The 24,044-nt window shown below is 31.6% G+C and overlaps 4 protein-coding genes across 4 annotated transcripts; 1 reads left to right on the top strand and 3 right to left on the bottom strand.

Moving 5' to 3' along the window:
- The first annotated feature begins 4,816 nt into the window (after nt 1–4,816).
- On the top strand, nt 4,817–5,842 carry LOC123224854 (calmodulin-binding protein 25-like). The gene has a single exon (XM_044648584.1). It carries the CDS (start codon nt 4,995–4,997, stop codon nt 5,706–5,708), a length of 714 nt encoding a protein of 237 aa, XP_044504519.1. The 5' UTR covers nt 4,817–4,994; the 3' UTR covers nt 5,709–5,842.
- A 3,991-nt stretch (nt 5,843–9,833) lies between these two features.
- On the bottom strand, nt 9,834–14,550 carry LOC123224728 (protein Mpv17). The gene is made up of 7 exons (XM_044648426.1): nt 13,981–14,550; nt 13,138–13,225; nt 11,328–11,422; nt 10,926–10,998; nt 10,715–10,807; nt 10,493–10,579; nt 9,834–10,032 (listed from the first exon to the last, which is right to left on the bottom strand). The coding sequence occupies exons 1-7, from the start codon at nt 14,367–14,369 to the stop codon at nt 9,952–9,954; spliced, it is 906 nt and encodes a 301-aa protein (XP_044504361.1). The 5' UTR covers nt 14,370–14,550; the 3' UTR covers nt 9,834–9,951.
- Nucleotides 14,551–17,857: 3,307 nt separating this feature from the next.
- Nucleotides 17,858–18,717, bottom strand: LOC123225141 (50S ribosomal protein 5, chloroplastic). Its single transcript, XM_044649010.1, has 2 exons — nt 18,539–18,717; nt 17,858–18,354 (listed from the first exon to the last, which is right to left on the bottom strand). Exons 1-2 carry the CDS (start codon nt 18,636–18,638, stop codon nt 18,008–18,010), a joined length of 447 nt encoding a protein of 148 aa, XP_044504945.1. The 5' UTR covers nt 18,639–18,717; the 3' UTR covers nt 17,858–18,007.
- Nucleotides 18,718–20,306: 1,589 nt separating this feature from the next.
- LOC123225962 (histone-lysine N-methyltransferase, H3 lysine-9 specific SUVH1-like) lies at nt 20,307–23,245 on the bottom strand. The gene is made up of 2 exons (XM_044650358.1): nt 23,093–23,245; nt 20,307–22,992 (listed from the first exon to the last, which is right to left on the bottom strand). Exon 2 carries the CDS (start codon nt 22,731–22,733, stop codon nt 20,559–20,561), a length of 2,175 nt encoding a protein of 724 aa, XP_044506293.1. The 5' UTR covers nt 22,734–22,992; nt 23,093–23,245; the 3' UTR covers nt 20,307–20,558.
- Between the last annotated feature and the right edge of the window lie 799 nt (nt 23,246–24,044).

The following is a 24,044-nucleotide window of genomic DNA, read 5'->3' as shown; positions in this document are numbered from 1 at the left end:
TTTGAATTATCCTTTTCTTGAGATAAACGCATAGAATAATGAATCATTTTCATAGTCTTTTTTTAATAAACCATTAAAGAAACTTTAACTTTTGAATCAAGTTACCATTTGTTGATCTCTGTCTTTGTTTAGCAAGTGATCTTCTTTTGTCTTAGTTTTGGGAGACAACACTTGGTTTCTTTAAATTTTGGAATCCCCCAACAATCATTAAATTCTTCCCAACTTCTCTTTCCAAGGCGTAATACAATAAAATTATATACACCCAATTTTAAATATTTAATTAAATATTAATACGATATATTATTATATAATTAAATAATTTTAAATTAAATAATAATACATAATTTAAATATCAAATTGAATACATAAAATTTGATATCAGGCTAATTAAAATTTATATGGGCTTTGAGCCCAATTAGCACTCCGCAATCAAGGAGGTAATTAAAAGAGAAATAAGGGTATTTCTGTCAAATTGAAATAAAATTTATGTGAACAATAACAACTAAATCGGTAGTGTCTGTGTCAGTCATTATCTCTGGCTTCATATGCAGCTGGACGTCATTTGTCCTTTTCGCCTCACTACAAGAATTTCAAAAGTTCTCAAGATTTTATGCGGTTCGTGAAACGTTTTACATATATAAATATAAGGGTAAAATTGTAATGTAATATTTGACAACTATTTATAAAAAAATAAATTTAATGGAGTCAATTAAAGATATAATAAAAATTACAATTTCAGCAAGATTGAATTGACATCTAGTAATTTTATATTCTTTATAAATATTCTACGAGAGTGAAAGCTAAATTTGCCTCTCTTTGTAGAGTTGACATGGTACAATAATGAAGGGTGGATCACATTTTCAACCTAGTGTTTGTCCTTAACACAATTTTCCACCTATTTAAATGAATGAATTATATTTTTTGACTAAAATTTAAAAAAAAATTATAATAAAAAGATAATATCGTTATTTAAAAAAATATATTTTCTTTCTTTTTAGTCACCGTCATCTAAATTTAAAGTCTCTGTGCATTTTCAATTTCAACTAAGGAAAAAAAATAGGTGGCCTTTGAAGTAAAGGGAATCATCCAAAAAAATTGAATTCTTGATTCTTCATTTATGAGAAAAACAAGTCAAGCACATAAATCTTTGCAATAAGCAAGAGCCACAATATATATAATCGGGACGAAAGAATTTTGTTAACACTTGGTTTTTGAAGTAAGATTGCAAGAATGGTATTCCCTTTACATGAAAATAACAATCGTTTTAGTCTATAAATAATTAAATCTTGATCTTTGTGTAAAATTTTTTAAAACGTTGATTTTTATTAGTTTGTAAAACAGATGTTTAACATCATAAATGATAAAATTGAAGATTAAAATTCTCATAGAATGGATAAGTTAGTGAAATTATAAACACAAAACTGAAGCGAAACAAAAGTGTTTTACATATTAATTGTAATCTTTTCCGTGTTTGAAGATCATCTACCAAAAATCACCTTTGCTCTAATATCACGACTTTCAAGGAGCCTCCACTATTTTTCTCAAGTGCTACATAAGCAACATCCAAGATGGTACATCAAACAAGTTACGATAAATATGTAAAAGAGTAGAAACTATGCTTTTTATGACCTGAAAAAAGTGTGAAATCAAAGATTGATTTGGTAGGGGTTTCAAGTATAACTAAAATAGGGTACAAAATAACTAGAAATAGGATAGGTTAGCATTCAAGAAACAAATGATTTGATGAAAAATGAAGGATTCTACGAGAGCTCTAGTCTCAATTTGTGCTGGTGGGAGAATGTGGAGGGAAAAACGCTAAAAAAATTGATAAAAGAGCAGTGTATAAAAAAAAAGATATGATGATGAATTCACTATTAAAAATAATGAATTACTATGAGAGAGATATTGGAGATAGTTTAAGGAGGATAAAACGTAGAATAACATCCGAAAGAGGAAAATATATAATAGACGAAAAAGAGTAGCCGATAAATAATTAAAAAAATTTGAGAAAATAATTTTTTTTTCAGTTCTAATGCTGTATTTTATAGTATTTAAAAAACTTAATTAAAATTTTAAATTTTATGTATTATAATATTACGGAGCGGTGTCAACTTATTTATAATTAAATATGATAAAGTATTTAAATAATTTTATAATTAAATTAGTAATAACAGTACACCTATAGTAAAAGATATTTTCCAAGTTAGATTTTAAATTTAAAAAAAATTATAATTTATGCAGTTACGAGTTAAAAAAAAAAAAAGTTCAGGTCTTATCTGGGCAGTTGTCAAAGATTGGCAGATGATGATGCTGATTTTATTTCGCCCCCAATCAATGCCCCCTTTGTGTTCGTTTGGTTTATTCTACCGAGGGAGATACCAAACAACTCTGTCAATAGTTTTTGAATTTGAGTTTGTGAAGGAATATGTTGAATTGAAGTCAATACGTGACCCAGCCACAATAATAACGTCGAATTCGGTGCAATCAAAATACTAATAAAATTAAGAAAGAAAGGGAGGGAATCTAAATTGATTAGACAAAGATTGTGAATTCCGAATAAAACGTTTATGATATGAAGCCAGCCCTCCTCCTTCTGGAATTCACTTCTGTCTTTCAATTGAATTTGTTTGTATTTCAATTCGAATCAAATTAAAATAAATATAAAACAAGTTTATTTAAGTAAATTAAAATTCAAATTCGAATATAAAATTTTTAATTTATAAATTTAATATAAATTAATTAAAATAATATTATTTTAATTAATATATATTAAAATAATCAAACTAAATTCAAAACCCTATGATGGTAGGTTTAACGTAAATCCAACCGTAATGTCAAGTCATCACGTCACTTGATTCTTAGCCGTGCCACTTTATCACCGTTCAATTTTATTTTTGAAATTGCTGCAAAACGATTCGCTTTAAAATCTTTTTGTCTTATTATTTCTTTTATATGGTAAAAGGGTATTAATGGAAAATTAAGATAAAATTAGTAAAGGAAGAGGGGAGGAGAGAATCTCGAGAATAAACCAGGAGAGCTGTCGGTGTGTAAGCATCCATGTGTCAACTCCATATCCAATCTTTATCGATAAATCTAATTTTTATTATTTTATTATTACTCGTACGTCATCGTTTCGTCATGACACATCATCCTCTAACGTCACCGCTGGCGCCCTTTTTTTTACTTTTTAATTTTTTTTACTTTTTCTTCCTTCTAGAATGCTCCCCGTTTTGCCGTCGCCGTCGTTGGCTTACTGTAATTTATAATTCTGAATTTTGATGGCTTTTAAGTAAATAATAATTTTCATAATAAATTAATTTTTTTTTGTATGAATAAAATATTACAAGGCATTTTTGGGCCCATCCGACGTCGGAAATTTTCCAAATATTTTATTAAAAAGACCTTTAAAAAATATCTCAAAGTAGGGAAGACTGAAAAAAAGGAAAAATAATAATAATAATAAAAGATGACTTGCAAATGGGAAGCCAAGCCAAGCCAAGCCAAGCCAACTACCATTCTCAAAAGGGAGGGAAAGAGGGACACATCAACTCCAAGGTTACCTAACCCCACCTCTTTAGTCCTCCATTTTTGCAATTTTGGATTTTTTTATTATTTCAAAATCTATCAGCTTGGTTTTTTTTATATATATATATTAGTAACGGTTAATCTTTTTCAAACAAAATTATTATTTTTGAGATTAAATTAATTATATTTATTAAATTAAATAAATTAAAATTTTAATTTAAAGATATTATAAAAAATTTAAATTAATATTTTTTATATATAATATTACTTCTTTTATCATTTAAACTATTATTAGAACATTGTGATAATTTGTAATGCTGGATTAAAATTATTCCATGCAAGATTTAGATTTAGATTTTGAAGACGTCAATTATTGACGGTAACGGATAAAACATAAAATAATAATTAAAAAAAGCAGAAAGAGCACGAGTTAACACTTAACACGCGTAAACAGGGATACCATATGACGCGGCTTCACCGTCAAACTCACTCTCTTCGCTGCTGACTAGTGACTACTGCGACAACAGTCAAATTGGAGAGACAAATATCATAAAAGCCCCTTAAATCTTTATAAAATTCATATTCTTGCTTATTTGGAGAATTATTTTATCAATTAATTCTTATCAAATAAACCCTTTAGGTTTCCTACCAATGATTTTCGAAGTTCCAAAGCCAACTCATTGCCATTTGTGCATACAAATAGAGTTGGACTTAACTAAGTTGGCTCAGTTCGATTCAAAGGTATGACTTATTTTTATAATCAAATCAAACTCAAATTTAAAGAAGTTTGACCTATTTTAGTTTACGAATTAAATAGATGAGTTAATTTAGTTTAAATTTAACTTGTGATTTGATTCAGATTGTGTTAAACAAATTTTAAAACAACATTATTTTAACTATTATTAATAAAACGATATCATTTTATTAATGAGTTACAAATTCGACCCATATATCTATACAATAAATTCAAGTATGAACCAAATTATTTTAATTGAATTGAATTTGAACTATTTTCAATTTTGATTCAACGAAATCAAAATAAACTCAAATTAAGTGATATTCAAACTTACATAAGAAGTTTGTCATGCTATATAAGATTCACATAAACTACACTGCAGGAAGCCTTTGGTAATAAATCAGAGGTTAGGGTCCTTGATTAAAATACGTAAACTAGAGTAAAACCATGGTTAAAAAATAGCTAAAATACCGTACAAATCTGCTGACGCGTGTCCCCCATTCAACGCGGTTTCTTCATCTCACCGTCCTATTAAGTTCCTTCTCAAACACCCTTTTTCTCTCCCATTTCTCCACTCAATCAGCCAAACGAACCATTCATTTCTCTTCCTTAATCTTCTTCTACTTCTTCCACCATCTCAACTATTCTCAAAATTAACACTATCTTATCATGCTTTGATTCAATTCATATTGGTCCATTGGGTTTCTAATTTCTTCTTTTATTGTTTGAAGCCATGACTTCTTCCGAAAACTTGCCTGCTCTCTCTGCTTCATGGACCTTTCGTGATCCCTGGTTCTCCGACGTTTCCGCCCTTGAGACCGAAACTTTGACCAAAGCTCTTCAGAAAACCTTCTCCTCTTCTGATACTACTAACTTTAACAACAACAACAACAACAACTCGGTTGTTTCTGAAGCTTTTGCTTCAGATTGTATCTCCCCTTTTGTCAGCCCGGAAACTCCCACCGTTTCCAACGTTTCCGTTTCGGACCCGGAAACTTCCCTCCCGAAACGCCAAAGAAACGGTTTGTCCGGGAAGATTTCGAAGCGGAAGTCACGCGCGTCGAAACGGACTCAAACCACGTTCATAACGGCGGATCCGGCGAATTTCCGGCAGATGGTGCAACAGGTCACCGGCGTGAGGTTCGGGAACTCCCAAGTGGCTGTATCTCCAATATTGAAGCCGGAGCCACAGAGACCAGGTAGCAGACTATCTCTAGTTGGCCATGCTGCAGGGTGCTTACCCACACTTGATACGTCAGCGTTTTTGCTGGATCATCATCAGCAACAGGCCGTAATGGCTCCGGGATCCGGGTCAATAGGCGGGTCGGGTGTGGCGTCCGGCCCATTTAACTTCCAAACGTCAGTGATGGGCGAGGGTGGGAGCTCTGGGCTCGATTTTGATGCTCTGTCTAGCTTCCCAACGCTGGAGTCATGGAAAGTGATGTGATAGTGCATTTAAATTTGGGGTGTTTGTTGATATTTTTGGGGGTTCTTTTAGATGGTTTAATTTTATATAATATAGTTTCTCTAATTTTGGTGTATGAATTTTAGAATTAATGGTACTTGTTAATTATCTATTAATTGAAGCTTTATCGTAACGTATTCAAGATTAACTGGCTGATTAATGTGGAGTGGACAATGTCTACGTTGTGATGTGGGCAATTGACTTGTAATTAACAAGAATTATTAATTTGGGTAAAATCAACGACTTTGTAAAATGGGAAATTAATAAAAATGAGAGTGTACAATTTTGAAGGGTTTATGGCAAGAAGAGCAAAATTGTTAAATTTGAGATAATGATTATAGGATTGGTTACTATAATTGAAGATAATTTTATTTGAAATGGTTGGTTTGGTTTTGAATGTGACGATTTAGTTTGAATGGGGTTTCATGATTAAAAAAATAAAATTTTGAGGGTTTCAAACAATTCAAACTTAAATACGAAAATTCAATTTAAGAATAAAATTTGTTTAATTTATATATATATAAACTTTTTCTTTTCTGTGACGTTTGTGAATTATTGTTAGATGTGTTGATTTGATTTTTAAAATTTGAAGTGTATATTTTAAATATGCATGGTTGAAATAATGTGCATGACACAAAGGGGGCTTAATTAAAAAGTTTATAATGCCTAATGTGTGAGACGTCTTTTCTTAACTATGCCGGGGCTTTAAGGAACTTTAACATGTCGGTTTGAGGGGGGGTGTTTTTTTTATTTTGTCTTATATGTGATTACGAGGGTATCAAAATTTAATATTATTTGCCTTGAGTGGTGGCTTTATGGGCATTTTACATCTCAGGGGTATTGTATATTTTCTCCCATGCGAATCAAATAAACAGTACTTAGGGAATTTAAGGTTAAATCGAACATTTTCAAATAATTGAGTATTTTAAGATTTTTTTATTTATTAAATAATTTAATTAAAAAATTATATATTATTATTATTACAAGACTGAGTCAAATATTGGTTTGGTTAGATCCGTAGAATCATAGACAAGAATTAAGAGTAATACCGTGATATATATTTGAGATTAAAAAAAAACATGATATAAGAAAGATTATTTTAGTTAATAAATAAATATTTACATATTAATAACAGATAGATGTATGTAATTATAAAATATTATTTATTAAATACCTTAATTATAATATAAAAATTGATAACGATGTTGATTATCTCTACGGCCTTTTTGCCTTTCACAATAGCTAGGATAATTCATTCCTCTTTTTGTGCAACTAACCCAAAACTGAAAACTGCATCTGCTTAATGATTGACATCAATGTTTAACAAGTACATATAATGCAGAAAATAGTGACGGGTTATAAAAGTTTCAACGTAAATAGAGAAATGCTTATCATGATATTGATGAGAAAGATATCGTGAATATCTCATGTTAGAGATTTTATTAACCATAGAGGTAGGGCTCGGCTCGGTTCGAGTCTGAAATGAGTTGGGTTCTGTTCGATTCGATCAAGTTTGAACCAAGCTCGAGTTGACTTAGGTTAGTTTGGTAGATTTTTTTTAAAATTTTTTTTATACAAAACGATATCGTTTTGATTCATATATATTAAAAATAATGTCGTTTTGATATGAAAAACGAGTTGAGCCAAGTCAAAAATGAGTCGAACTAAAAACGAGCCAAACTCGAGCCGAACTGAGTTGAATTCAAATCGAGCTCGAGTCAAACTCGAGCCGCCCAAAACTAAACCGAACTGAGCCCAAGCTGGCTGTGAGCCGAGCTCAACTCAACTCGAATCTAACCCTACATAGAGGATTTAACAAGCGGAGGGAAAAAACCTATTTTGACTTGGGGCGTCTTTGACTCTGACGATAAAATGGATAATATTTCAATCAAACAACCTATATCGGAGGAGATGATGGATGTTAATGATAATATTAAATGCGTAAATTCAATTAATTTTCATGTATTATTCAAAGTCGTGATTGTTCTCATTTCATTGGTACCTCTTTTCTTTGACCATTCATAGGCATTTAATACGCAAAAAGCAAAGAGTGACACAAGGTTTACATGGGTTCATGAACTATCTCAATGGCGTGTAACACATATCCAATAGATTAGATAATAACACAGGGCCAAACATTATGACAAATATTAAAGATAATGTGTTACATTCCATTGTCATTGTCAATAATAAATTATGGATTACTCCAATAATCAAAATTACGTCAAACTAAATGTCTATAAAATTTATTAATAAAATTATGAATACATAATTTTGAATATATAAATAATATGTTATATATAATTAAATGATTTTAAATTAAAAATAAAATAATATTAAATCAATTATATATATATATTACATAAAAAATAAATAATATTTTACATATATATATTTTATATGTTAAATATATAAATAATATATTATTTTATAATTAAATATTATTTTATTTTTAATTTATAATTATTTAATAATATTATAATATGTTATTTATATATACAAATTACGCAAAATTTATGTTCACGTACCATTTCTCCAAATTTATACCTCAGGAATGACGAAGAGTTTGAATTAGCCATGTAGTCAAAAGTGATGGGCTGTACTTGATTGTACGTTCTTGTCATTTTATCTTTCTATCCATTCATCATTCATCAACGACGTGTCTGCCATCAATTTTGATTGAATCTAACGGTCCACAAGCTCCGTTGACTGTTAACCAAACCCTGCCTCCGTGCTCGTAATCACAAAGTAGTCAACAGTTCAACCCTCTCTACTGCTCCTATGTACACCATTTATTTATAGATACTTTCCTTTACATTTTTATTGTTTTAAAAAATTCCATCATTGACTTACATTTATTAAATTAAAAATCTTGAATATAAACTCGAATATATTCTAGATTAAAATTTTAAAATATTTATAATTAAATTTATTTATTTGAAAATAATAATAATCGTTTGTCAATTGAAAAAAGACGAGATTATTAATGAGAGTAAATTTAGTGTTTTATGATAATTATAAAAAATATCTCTGTAACATAATTTAAAAAATGATTAATATTATATAAAAATATTTTTAATATATAAATCATATATTATTATATAATTTAATATTATTTTATTTTTAATTTAAAATTAATTAATTATATAATAATATATAATTATAGGTTAAAAATATGTTGAGATAATTTTATTATAAAAAGATAATAAAATGAGGGAGATTGTTGACCTAGTGTTTTTGGGTCAAAAAGAGATGACGTGTCCATTGACTTGACGTGTCACTGTCAGGAGTCATGGATGTGCATGTGGTGGTTAACTGAAACCCCACTTTTGCATTTGCACTGTCGTCATACCTTTATCTTTAGGGGTACTTTTGTCAATGCATCATTCTTTTATTTCATTTCAAAGGAAAGACTCTCTCTCTCTCTCTCTCTCTCTCTCTCTCTCTATATGTATATATATATATTCAGCAATGACATTGATAACTATAATATAAATTAAAATTTTAAATTTAAGGTGAGCATAGTTATTTAACTAAACTTTAGGTGGGACATAGTGATTGGGCCTTTCTGATATCCTTATCCTGTTTTTTAATTTTATTTTGTGGACTACTGGTCTATCTCTCAGTAAAATTTGGTTTACTTTGATAAAGTTTTCATGTCCTTTAAAAAAGGAAGGCAAGACCGCAAGAGAGTCTAGATTAATGGAGTTGAACCGGTCCAGTCAGAGAAATACTATAATTTTTCCAAAAATTAAAATAATTGCTGGCATTTTTTCTACCACATTACATTAAAAAAACATATAAAACTTGTGAGCGTAGTTTTGAATACTCAATTGAATATATAGATAATGTGTCATCGTATGATTAAATGATTTTAAATTAAAAAGAAAACAATACCTAATCATATTATGACACATCATCTAGGTATTCAATTGGATACTTAAAACTGGATACATATAGCATTGCTTTAAAAAACTTATCAGATGAACTGCAAGAACAAAAAAATGTCTGGTTGGGGGTCTTTTTGGTTAGTTCTTGGTGAGGCACTATGAATTAAGATCCAAACAATCCATAGTCAAAATATACATCACAAAGCAAAGGAAGAAGTTAAATCAAGCATTTCAAGATAATTGAACTTTGCCACTGAAACAGAATTAATGGATAAAAGTTAAGACAGCATGGATCACAATATAAGTCTTCAAGTTTCATGAAAACTAAAACAAACCTATTTTGGCAGGACTTCTTTGTGAGCTTTAAATGAGAGAATCACATTCCAAACTAATGCGACAACATTAGCAGCAAGGACCTGAAATCAATGCCATAAATTGAAAGAAAAAAGTCAAATAATCAAGACACGACTGATGTATGAGACGCAGAAGGATATGCTAGTTCTGAACAGTGAAACGTAACAAGAGAATAATATGGATTTCTTAGTATGGTCAATAGATAAGTTGATTCAGATGCATCATAGAACACAATGCCAGACACAACCCACCTGAAAGGGCACCCATTGAAAGTGATCGTGCAATGAGTGAAATTTACTTCGATTACAAGAATGAAGACAAAAGGTAAGCATATAATCCCCAGACATATCCTAATTTTGAGTCATTAAAGCATACAACAATATCTCTTATTTACATTAACCAATTAACAAAAATAGATCTTCAAGCAAAAAAATTAAATTTACTATTGCAAGGGTAAATTATAGCCAAATAAGCTTATGCTACTGTACAAACAACTTCTTTTACACTTTTTGATATTCATACCTGGAATTGCTGGGGTACAAAGCGAAAGTTCAGAAATTGGAAAGGTATCCACAGTTGCCAATTAGCAAGAACAGAAGAAAACCACTCCTACAAAATGAAAGTACGACAGCATTAATTAAAAAAAAAAAACTAGTAAATAAACAATCCTTCAAATGGGCTACTCTCAAAGCTTAATAGAATGTATGAAATAGGAGGACAAAAAATACCATGCTTTTTAACTACCTGCTCAAGTTTGGCTACAACTTGTCCTGGCCTTCCCTCCAGTGTTAGCAAAGTAGATAAGAAAACTCCAATGAATATAGGAGAAAAAATGAACTGCAATAAATTTGCACCACATTCAAAGACATACATCAAGAAAGTAACACCAATTATCAAGCAACATCATGATTATATAATCATGCATCTAGAAAAATCGAAGTGAAATTTGGATCACCTGATCAAGTAGAAGGCGTAAGAAGGCACCTGATGCCCCAGGCAATGTCACTAATTTACTCAGATACAAATACCTAAACAAAACCCAAGTTATCTAGATAAATATAAAAGGAATCCAAGAAATGTATAAACAATCTTCTAATAAGTTCCTAAAAGTTTCGATTCTCATCCAATGCTCTCAATGGCATCAGAAAAATTATAAAGAGATGACTACAATAATATATATAATGAAAACATTCAAGACTATTTCATAAATGAAGCATTTGAAACTGATCACCAGAATTGCATTGATAATAAAGAAATCAGAAGTGCTTTTGCAGTACCAAAATATAGCTAAGACAAGAAAGTTTCTGTAATTATAAAAACAAATCAGAAGCAGAAAAAGATTATACAGAGGGAATACCAGAAATGTAATGTGGGACCCACTAACACCAGCCCTAACAGAGTAAATAGGAATGTCCTTTTCAGGTCCAATGTTCCCGCTTGATCAATCCACAGCTGAGTTAAAAATTTTGAATTTGGTAAATTCGTACTATGATTGTGACATCAGGGTGACAAGAAAATAAGCTAAGAAAGCTAGTTCCACAATAATGATCCAATTTATCAGATTGAAAAGGCATTCGCAGCAACCACAACTTGCAGCACTTTGTTCTAAACATCAAATAACAATAAATTATGACTGCATGTGAAAGATGACCCATTTGATGTAATACACCAGACCTACATATCTGAAATACATGTCAAATACAGTAGCATCGCCCTGCTTCTCAAGGGCTATTTTCCAAAGATTACAACTTATCTCCATACCAATAGGACAACAGGAGAGAAAATGTGTCATGATATCTAAGAACATATGGTCCATAATTTACCAAAAAAGAAATGAAAATCCACATCACACTGGATGACTGGAATAGGGAACTAACATGTAAACAACAATTCTATTGAGAAATGATATCAAAACAAAGGCATCCTAGTTGAATAACTTTGCAAAACTTACAACTACCCTTGTAAAATTATGCCATGAGAGTGTATAAGGAACATTTTGGCCCACTTGGCACAATCATGACAAGCCAAGCTATTACAATGACTACTCTCTCTTTGATGTTAAAGAGAAAGGGACATGCCTACTTTTGTCAACTTTCATTGACATAGCCTACTACCACAAATAGCTTCTTTCAATAAATAGTTCAATTCATTGCAATTGGTTAACACACTCAATTTACTTCAAATTTTAAATATGTTTAGCCTCAAAACTCTTGTTCTCTTGTATTCTCTTTCACTTTTAGTCACAATTGCATATTTACAGTTTTATGTCAACTTTCAAGATTACATGTTTAAGTTGAAAAATATTATAAGTTGCATATGCTGCTATTGTTGTGGTTTTGTTTTATTTATATGCCTTCCAAGGGAAAGCATTCTAGAGCTTAACTACTTATGTCAATAGCTCACCTATCAGCTTGAGCTTTCATACCAAGTGGTAACTCAATGGACAAAAAAACTAAGAATTAGTTTTTCCATAATGAAGAAAACGAGCATACCCACTTAACAAGAAAAAAAAAAAGCATACCCAACTAGAACAATTAAGAAAAAAAATTTAGTTTCTCTTGTTGCTTCTAAGTGGGGTGGACATCAAGTTTTTGGGATGCTATTGAAGAATTAAGGATGACAAAAATTAATTCATTTTGATTCTATTCCACCATGTATAAAAGGGGGGCCCTTATAAATATTTAATTGGTAAGGAATGAATGAGTATTAACTGACATATTTTGAGACCTATTAATCATTTATAAAAAGACTTCTGTTCATTTTGAGGCCAGCAACATGAAGCTTATATAGAAATTCAATCTTTTCTAGACTACAAAATGCAGGTAATGTAGGAACATACTTCTAACTCCTAAGGCAACCAAACAACTTATTTACCCACACATATAAATTCACAAGGATAGTTGTAGTAATTTCTTATCAAGTAATTGGTGAAAAGATTAAGTTAAAATTATATATTTTGTAAGGTGCTATAAATACCAAAAATAGCAAAGATGAAATAGCTCTATGAAATCATACCATATAAGGAACCTCATCAACTAATACAATATTCAAAATAATAACTGAATGAACTACATAATATCCATATAATTAACACAACATGAAAACAGTTAACCACAAATAAATCAAACGTGAACAACAGAAACATATCTGTGTTAAGTAAAGTCCACCTGGCAGATTAAGTCTCCAATCAAAGTCAAAAGTGCAGAGGTCACCGCTTTTGTTGACACAGGATACTTTGCAAGAAGAGCTAAATACCTAAAATAATACCATAGAATCATGTTTTTAATAATGGGATTTAGGAACACAGAAGAGATTTAAAAACACATGCACACACCCGGTGAACATTGGAAACAATTTTTAAAAGGGAGAAGAAAAAAGTATATATTCATATCCTTAAAGTATATATAAAAATGGAGCACATAAATAAACCAATTTACTAGCAAAAAAGATTGCAGCACTTTAAAAAATTAAAACCTCCAAAAAGGCTCTAAATCATCATCATTTTTGAGATCATTGCACTTTTCTGATGAACCACAATTATGGGAGCCTACCAACTAAAGTAAAATCAGTATGCTGCATAGATACATGAATGAAGGGTATATATGTGTAGCTACACATCCTTAGTGTGCGATAAATGAGCAATAAAGTTGTAATGTCCAAAACTATGAAGAGCTACAACTTTTTCACTTCAAATCTGAAGACTGGTAAACTAAGAACATCTACTTGAAATTTCACCCAGTGCAATTCATCCTTCTCATTTTTTAAAGACACAAACAATGGGTTCTCAAATAACTCAACCACACCAAAGATTAAAAAATACCAATGAAAGGCTAAGCCGTCAAATAAACAATCAACACAGGTAGAATTAACTATCCTAGCTTTCAAAAAATAGTTTAAATTTCACATTCAAATAACTTTTGTAAAACAACTTAACATGAAAAAATTTAAGAACTAAAAATTCGAAGTAAACTACATAACAAAATAGAGGGAAAAAAACTAAAAAAATTTACCCTGAAAAGAAAGACCAGTTACTCCCGCCATCACCATCACCATCACCAGCACCACTACTAGAATTGCCATCACCAGAGCCTCCAAAACCGCCACCACCACTACCACCACTACCAGGTCCACCCGTGACACCTTCGGTAGCCGCTGAAAATCGAAGACGATCAAAACCCAGTTGCCCAAATCCCATTTTGGAAGTACCCAGCGACTCAAACCCTGTTCCATGACAAAAATTCAAAAAACGTGAAGAACAGCCCCTAAAAATGCTTATTCGAACTGGCTTTACAGGAACTCGAATTTGTTGGCCAAACTGGGAGATGGGTTTCAGGGAAGAGCCAACAAAACGGTACAAGAGGGGAGTTTTGCAGGTGAGAGAAACAGGGTTTGCCACCATTTTGATTTTGTTTTTGGGGTTTTAGCTTTACGCTAAGCAGAAGCGTTGGGGTTTTCGAAAGGCTTGGGACTACGAACGATTCCTTCGAATCCCCATAATTTTACATCGTAATAAAAACAATACCATAATTGTTCTCTTGTGGAATACTTCCCTCGATTTCTTTTTCTATGGATTTGTTTACACAGGGTTTAATTTTTTTGAAAAAAAGAAATTTAAAGAGAAATGTTATTTAAATCATATTATTATTTTACAATTGAATTTATCACACCAAACAATATAAATTTACGTTTATTTATTTTACAATTAAAAGAAATGATATAATTTAATATTTGAATTTTGTTTGAAATTTAAAGTTGATTTATTTATAGTTGTAAAGCAACACCAATCATTCTTTATTAGTCCTAATTTTTTCAAAAACAACTTTTATTATTACAACATAATAAAAGTTCTCTCGTTCTCAAGTTGGTGAAGAAACAAACTTCTATGGATATATTGGATTGAAAGTTGATGAGGAACAACTAGATTTTTCTAATTAATATTTGTTTTTAAAAAGATTATACTTTCAATCGAATACATCTCTAGTAATTGTTAATACGATTTTTCATATATATGTAATATATAATTTTACATAATTTAGATTATGATAACGACAATTAGAATTTAATAAACTTCTACTGTTGTATAATATGAATACAAAAAGGATAAAATTTAAAAGAAAGAGAATGAAACAAATAGTTTTTAATATAGTTTGATATGACGATTGAAATACCTATATATACGATGTAACTATTAATTGTTATGTATATATATCTATATTTTCCTCTTTTTACTATTGACGGTCCTTTATATTTATAAAATTAATTAAAAGTAATTATATTTTAAGATTATTCAAAAATTCCTAATTAAAGTATACTTATAACCATTCACATTTCCTGGTTAATTGTCTTGGGTTGATCGAATCGTGAAATGAGATTTGTAGATAGTGAACATTATATAAGTGCCATGATATAGATATGGTGGATGCTTTTATAAATGAAAAAAATAATAGAACCAAGGGCAATTTGGGAATTATCCAAATCTATAGTTTGCTAATTAACTACATAAAAGCTTTCATGTATAATATATATTAATTAATAAATTAAAGTGTATTATTTGAATTTAGTGGGTGAAAATTGGTTTTAAAAAAACCCTAAATTAGGTGATAAATGATTTCACATTTAGAGAGTATTTGGTCTGAGAAATATTTTATTAAAATTGAAGATTATTTTAAAAATAAATTATTTTAATTATTAGGTATAAATTATTATTATATCTAAGGTAAAAATAGTAATTCGATTATCTTTTATATTATTTGTCACTATAAGAAGAGTATCAAAATCTTTTGTATTACTTATAAACTAAAAATAATAATATAAATAATATAATATATATTATCAGAATAATTTTTAATCCTCTTCAACCAAAAGCCTCTCAAAAGCAAATTGAGAATGTTTCTCATCTTTTCCAAAACAATTGACTTCTTAAGTCGAACAAAATTTAAAATTTCTAAAAATTGCCAAAATTTTAACAAATTTTGTTTTAAAACCAATTTTTAATGATCAACCATAAAATCAGTTTTATATATATACACGTAGATCCCTCTGCAACTAAACGACCATCACAATCACATAAAATGCAGCCCAAGATCAAGAAATTAAAGTGAAGATGGTGTACCGGAAAGTTCCATACGGGGTGTTCGTCTGCTGCTTAGTAGTGGCGATCCTTCTGGCAAGCTGTGAGGTTCCGGAGGCCAGAGGTGGAGGGTATGCGGATGACCGGCAAGCCTGTAAACGACAATGTGAAAGAGAGCACATGAAAGGATTTGACTGTGATAGTAGGTGTTTTTCCTCCATTTTGATCAAGCCTATACCTTTAGCACCCAAAAGACAAAAATGATAAAAGAAGAAGAAATTTATTTCTTTTCATATCTATTTAAGAGTAAATTTGCTATCATGTACTATGTAAGTGATACAATAAAAGAAAATCTCATTATTTTTTATTAATTTGAACATTATATATTTTATTAATTTCAATACAATGTTTACCACTTCGCAGAAAAGTTGGAATTTTTGAATGTTTTGGGAAATAATCTGAAATTAGTTCCTCAAAAAAAAAAACTGAGTGGTTATATTCGTGAAGAACCTCATCTCTCTTATACAATCCATGGTGATATCAAAGAGCCTTCTACCAGGACTCTGAGAGCATCAATAAACCAAGTTTCAGATTAGTGTCAAATTTCTGATCATTCTCTCAAACCAAGCTTTAGATTTGGCATCATCAGCCAAGTTTCATGCTGCAGTTTCACGCCTAGTAAAAATGGAACAAGCAGTCCATCAAGATACAGTAGCTGTCTTTCATCTTTAATTACCACATTCATTAACAATAATCCAAATTAAAAAAAATAAATAAACAAAAAACTACTAAACAAACTCAATCGAAAATTAACAGCATGCAAATAAAAAAAATCAATCTGAAATTTACTCCACATTTTCGATACATCAAAGTTTACAGTAAAAATTTCTTCCTAATGTACGCATAATCATGAACATAATTAAAAACACATGATATACTAGGACTGTCTAAAACTAGATATCCCATGCAAACAGCTATGTGTGTGTATGCGTGTATCAGTTTGTGGTGGAACTAGAATTACCAGCCACAAGTGTGTCAAAAGATGGGGTTCAGCAATCAGCTAATCACGACTGCCCTCCTCATTTCCTTTCTCCAACTAACATTTCTAATTCTTCCCTGCCGAAACATCACGAAGCAAGAGATGGCTTGAACACTAAAAACACTCTACCACTCTCAGCCTTATCAGACAACACAAGCCATTCATGAAGACTTCAAAATACAGATGAGAGTATCAACCCTTTTCAGCAAGTAGACCAAGCTTATGGATGAACTAATGCAACTTATGATTTCCAGAGAGTCGACTTAGTTATTCTCTCTTGTAGCTTGCCACTGCTTCAGTGCAGCACACTTCTTATTGTATAGAACTCGATTATGTTAAATTTCAGATCACTGGAGCAAAAAATTAGTACGACCAAAAAACCGCAAAGAGATTTATTTCAGGTTACACACCACTTGCGCCCTCTATTTCTTGAAGAAAGGCCCCCACCACTAAAAAGTCAGTTTTACGGATTTGTAAACTGGACTATGCAAATATAAACCACTGGGATCCAAAGATATTGCATAAAAGCAACTAACTAATACTACACCAAACAATATGATTAATGATTTTTTCTAATCCTAATCCACCATTCACTTGAATAAGCCTAAAAGAAGTAAACCAAATGCATATTTCAAGAATAATTACATAAGAACAGAATTGATGAAAACATTCAATTACAATTGGCATGTTTAAAGATGTAAAGACTCTTTGCCCGCAAATTTGCATACATTACCTCAATCAAGTTGAATAAAGAAATGTAAATCCACACCATCTATTATTCAATTCTGAATTAAATTGAAGAACAATAGATCCATGGAGCTCTTTAAGACACATTGAAATTAACAATATAATTTCCCCTTTCAAAAACAAATAATTGAAATCACATGAGGAAGCAGAACCGAACCTACAAGAAAACTAGCGGGGAAGTTCAGACATTCTTTAACTTTTTCATCTTAGAAGGCGGCCATCGGCCCTTCTTCCTCATTCTGCGCTTGCGAACCAGCCGCTTCCTTCTAAGCCTTATCTTCTTTGCCAATTTCATTCTCAATTTCTGTTCCAACCTCTCCTGCTCCTTCGACTCCAGCGGAAGTTTATCAACTGATACAACCTCTTCATTGCTACTAAAAGAGGGATTGCCGCCTTCCGGCGTGGCTGTAATATCAATGTCTGAAGAGGCTTTTACAATCACAGCACCTCTTTTGCTCGCAATGAAAGACAAAAAGTTCCGAGCTCTACTGGAAGATTTTGAGCGGACATCAAAGTGCAACCTGAAAACTGAAAATCAAGAAAAGATTGAAATAAATAGCTAAATAAGCAACCAGTTAAAACAGACAGAAAAATCGTATCTCTTTCAGTAGATTCAATGCTTTGAGAAAGAAGAGATTCGAAAATGAATTCCTTTATTTTTAAAAATTAAAACGTTTTTTAGCAATTCGAAGCAGCAGAGAGAGACAGTTACCTGGGGAATTAGTGATGGCAACAGTTGATGATATAGAGAGTGAAGAAGAGTGAGGAAGGGTGAGAGAAGGGAGGGGATTGAGGCAAACAAGGACAGCCATTCTCAAAACTTTGGGTCTCTTACTGAGCCTTTTTTAGGGATAAGACTAATACCAGCGCTCTTTGTTAGTTTCACCTGCAGAAGTTAAAGGACAAAAGGCCGTCTCGTTTTTTTTTTTTTTTTAATTTTTTTAAAATAATTTGAGAATAATTCTATTATTAATTAAATACACAAATAAATATTTTTAAATACACAAATAAATTCATATTTATATATATTATTATATAATTAAATATCACAAAATAACACATATAAATATCTATCAATTTGTATATTAAAAATATATACACATAATTTTATTAATCATATAAATATTTAGAATACTTAAAAATATATATGCGTAAAATTGCTTATATGAAATTTAGTTCTTGTTTGTTTTGTTTGGGGTTTTAGTTAGCTCTTTCTAACTCATTGTTCATGTTGATATAATTTATTAACTTATAATAATAAGTTATAATATAATTAAGAGGAAATAATATCCAATTATATAATAAAAATTATAATTAATAATTAATTAATACTTATTAATAGTCTATATAATAAAATCTAATAGCCACCACAAAATACATAGGCATCTTCTTCATCAATTTGAAGAGTCAGAAAAGATATGCAACAAGTCCAAAAACCACTGAAGGAAACTCAAAGGAAAGACAATACTGAGCTTGTCTCAAAAACTTTCAAAATTTAAGTATTCATACTATAGTTAAGCAGCTTGTGAATTTCCCCTTCTTCAAACAAAACAAGGCATTGCATATGAAAATGGCTGTGTACAGAGATAAGAGCAGAACCACAGAAAGAGAAAAACATTGATTTGAATGAGGAAAAAGAAGAGTTAACAAGAAGTTTGTAAAAAGTTGATAATGGGTAATTTTCCTTTCCCTAAATTTGTACAAAACTATGGTATCTTTTAGTTCTTGAAAACAAAAAGATTGCACTTAATTCATCAAAAGGACTCAACCTATTTATTTCCCAATAATATAATGTTTTATCAATCAACCAAGCTAATTGAAATGCACGAAATTTCAGGGGAAAAAACATACGTGGTTGAAAATCAGGGTACCAATATTTGGAACTAAATCAATCCAAATGCAGACCAAACAGCACCAAAATTCAGATGAAGATGCAGATGGTGAGATAGAATCAAGAATGTGAAGTTATGTTATAACTGTCAAAGCACTGAACCAGAACTTAGTCAACATCCATAGAGCACCTGCTTGAAACTCATAACAAAGCATTACTGAATTGCTTTCTTGTCCAGAACATAATATTTACTTTCAGTAAGAGAGATATGGAACAAGCAAGCAAAATGTTATAATAAACTAAAAGGAAATAATAAACTGCACTCTGTATATGACAAAAGATTATACCAGTATGATCATGGACAAGCTCATGCCCAGACATACATACACACTACCTAGGACTACTCATCAATATTTTACTCTGACTATGGGTTAAGGACTTGGGGTCCTATGCCTTTTAAATTTGAAATATGTGCCTGCATCATCAATACATTTAAGTGTTCAGGAATGGTGGAAAGAGGAGCAAAATTGGTGTATGCAGGCTGTAAAATCATGAGAAAGATAGTTTGGAAAGAAATGTTTAGACCGATGCGTTGAAAGAGGAAAGTGTTTGAATTGAAAGGCGTAATTCATGAAGACACACAAAAACCCACAAAAAACCTTACAAATTCTCATAGCATACTTGTAAGTTAAATTCCAAATCCCATCCATATGCCAAGTTCTTCATTATACTTTACAAAGTCCAGAGAAAGTACAAAAAAACTTAATTATTTGACATCGAGAAATGTTTCATGCTCAGTACATAAGACACACAAAAATAAAGCTGGAGTAATGTAACCTTGTCCATAATGCATGAGTTAAGCCAAAGCCATTGCCATCCAAAATCAATGGTTGAGTAAATATTAGTAAAAGTAGCCTCTGCACTTTGATGACCCACATAGGCAGTTGTTCTTTCTCATTGCTTTATCAGGCAGGACTGATCCATAATTATATGTCAACTCCATCATAGGAGGAATATGTTTGATGGCATAAAATGCAATATGAAGATCACATCCCTCTTTATTCTCACGCAAAACTGGATGCCAGAATACATTGGGAGAGCAACTGTGGTTCATAAACCGAGCTACATTTCCAATATCTTTTGCAGTTATAATTAAGGGAAAAGGAATCTTCATAGCCTCATTGAAAGCACAAGGCAGGTCATCCTCTGGCTGATATGTACGGGTAGCATCAAAAACATAATCATCTTCAGTTTCAACTCCAAGTTCCAACTTAGAAATATCAATGACTTCCCCAGCATATTCACATATAAACGCACCAGCACGGATGGGATCCCACGACCTAAGACCCCAACCTTTATCCTTAGTCCTGAACACCTCCAAATGAACTTTCAGACCACCTTGAGACACCCGGTTCCGGCAATTAGGAGGGCACAAACAAGAAGAACCACACTCATGTGACAAGGACTTTGGATTAACAAGAACTCCATGTGCTATACAAGGAAGATAGCCCCCATTTTTTTTAATGCAAGGGCAGTTGGGATTACCAGGCAGACATCCATTGCGGCAAGTACAGCCAACAGATGATTCTACTGAATTTACATGCTGTGAATACTTGAGACTGGAAACATATGTAAAATGAGCAGGCCCTTTCACATCATCAACATCATTTACAACAGAAACAGGTATACTTTCTACTCCTGAAGTAAGGTCCGGCAATATAATCCCATTTCTAGAAGTGATACCATTCTTCCATTGCTGAACTGATTTCCATGTCATGAATGCTTCAGGCTGCCCAGGTGACCTAACCAATTTATACTTGAATACATTACAACCCGACTTTCCTTTATCCACCCACGACTCCTGAATTTTGTAAAGACCATCATAGACATATATCTTACCATTTAGGGTTGCTACATCCTTTATACCCCGGATCACTCGTATCTCATTGCCCCGACGAAAGCTGTTCTCCAAAGCAAGATTACCTCTTTCAAGCTTTTGATCCATTATTTCCTTATCTTTCCTAAATATATTCCCACCTTGTCCGCTGTAAATTAACACATCCCCATCCCCATCCTCTACATTATCCTCGTATCCTCCAGATGAAACAATGCTAACTGCTGCTGCCTCTTCTTCTTGACTAATTTTGAGACCAATGTAATCAATCCCAGCCATACAGGGAAAATGCAATCCAACTAAGTTCATTTCCATCCTGAAATAGAAAATATCCCCCACTTCAACACCTGAGACATCTCCAACTCTCTTCTTGACATTGGTCCGAATTCCTTTATTCGTCAAGACTGTACTCGCCTTCAAATCAGGTCGTCTGATAGTCCCTGCAGTTGGTTCTTTTGTATCTTCAAATTGCGATAATTTTCTTCGGAGCAAGTCAAAAATCAGTAGTATATATCCCACAGACTTCCTGTCACCATCAGCTCGTCGGACCATACTAAATTCCATGAGATTATATGATGAGAGAATATTATTAAAGATCAAATCCACATCAGCATCAGAAAAGTTAACACTGGTTTCTTGACTTCCTCTGGCCTTCCTCTGGGACTTATTCTTTGCTCTCTTACTCTTACTAGTATCGTCCAGATCAGTAGTGTGCATACTAAAACTGCTGAGAAACTCAGCACCTTGATTCAGGCTGTCACTGCACTCCTCTTCTGCAAACCCACTTTGGGATTGTGATCGACCATGACTCCTATCTCCATTTACCTGAGCTGTGGGTGGCGGTGTCCTAAATGAAGCTATCGGAACAGCAGCTATAACTGGATTGCTGTACCCAGAACCTGCTGCCTGATTAGGGACACCAACTGGGGTTTGTGGATTTTGTTCAGGACGCCTTTGAGACCCAATGGAGCCGAAGAATGGATAGAATGGGGTAACCTCGGCAGGAAAAGGACCGTAAGGGGGCACACAAAAGAAATGACCTCCTACTGGAGTTGAAAAAGATGCATTAGGTTGAGAAGGGAAAACCGGAGCAAGACTACGCAATGGCCTTATTTCCAAAACCCTAGACTTATCCACTGACTCAGAAGCAGGAATCGGGTCTCGCCTGACGGGTTGATCCATTACAGGAATCCCCGGAAACGCAAGTTTTGCAGACAGAAACAGTCACTCTAACACTAATTCCAAGACATATCTAACATTTCTCAAAAGTTTCTCAAAAACAGTTCTACAGCCTAAACAAAGCTGAATTAAATTTCTCAACCTACAACACCTCCATTCACTTCAATATCACGCCACAAAAAGGAAAAAAAAAAGTTTCCAGAAACAAAAAAGACATACCCAGATGTCAAATTTGGTCGACTCTGTGTAAATATAAAAATTCCTGCAACATGCAAATGCCCGAATGCAAAGTTAGATAAATAAGCAAAAAGTAAAATTAAAAAAAAGCAATAAAATTAGGGTGAGTTGCAAATCGAGACTACCTATAGATGGGATAGCGAGAAAACTTGAGAATAAGAAAGGAGACAAAACGGTCTTTAATGCCTTCTTACATTTCTTTTCAGTGGCCTATCAATTTTTGCCGAGAAACATTTCCTTTTCATCCATTGTTTTATTTTTCGCAGGCCAAACAACCATTTCCCATCAAGTTTTAGCGTAATCTTAAACACACCTATTATATTTCAAAAATCTAAATATTTATTTAAAAGTTAATTTTTGTTAGACAAAGATAAAATCGTCATTTTATCATAACTCTAAAACCCTATAAAATTTATATAATTTTTTTATCTTAATTTAAAAAATTAATAATTTTTTTCTAAGATTAAGTTTTAAAAAATTTACTTTCTCCCTTTTAGGGTTTTAAAATCTTACTTCTATTTTTCGACAATCAGTGTTGGTTGAGTCGTCTTCATCCTTGATGGCAATTATGGCTGATGCAACTTGACGATCTTTGACCATTGGTATGATAACCTTTGTCTCTAGAAGATAAATTTGAGGAAGAAGATGACTCTATCAAAGCTAGTTGTCAAAAAATGGAGGCAATATTTTTAAATCCTAAAAAAAAAATATTTTTTTTAAAACTTAATCCTAAATAAAAATTATTAATTTTTTAAATAAAAAATATAAATTTTATAAAATTTTAGAATTTAATAATAAAATAATAATTTTATTTTGATTTTTAATAAATTTTTTTAATATAAATTAGTTTATAAATAAATATTTAAATTTTTTTCGAGAAAGAGCTTCCTGTCTTTTCCAATTATATAATTCCCCTGAGTGAAAATGACAAATCACACCAACACATCACCACTGTTCACCAAATGTAATGCAAATTAACCCACGTGTAGAAAACTCTCCAAAATGACCACTCATTCAGTGAAGTAATAATAACGCCCTTATCAAACATAATTCCTCTTATTATATTTTTTTATATAT

The sequence above is a fragment of the Mangifera indica genome, chromosome 9 (assembly GCF_011075055.1).
Source record: "Mangifera indica cultivar Alphonso chromosome 9, CATAS_Mindica_2.1, whole genome shotgun sequence".
NCBI classification, from domain to species: domain Eukaryota; kingdom Viridiplantae; phylum Streptophyta; class Magnoliopsida; order Sapindales; family Anacardiaceae; genus Mangifera; species Mangifera indica.
This window is presented reverse-complemented; position numbering and strand designations above follow the sequence as displayed.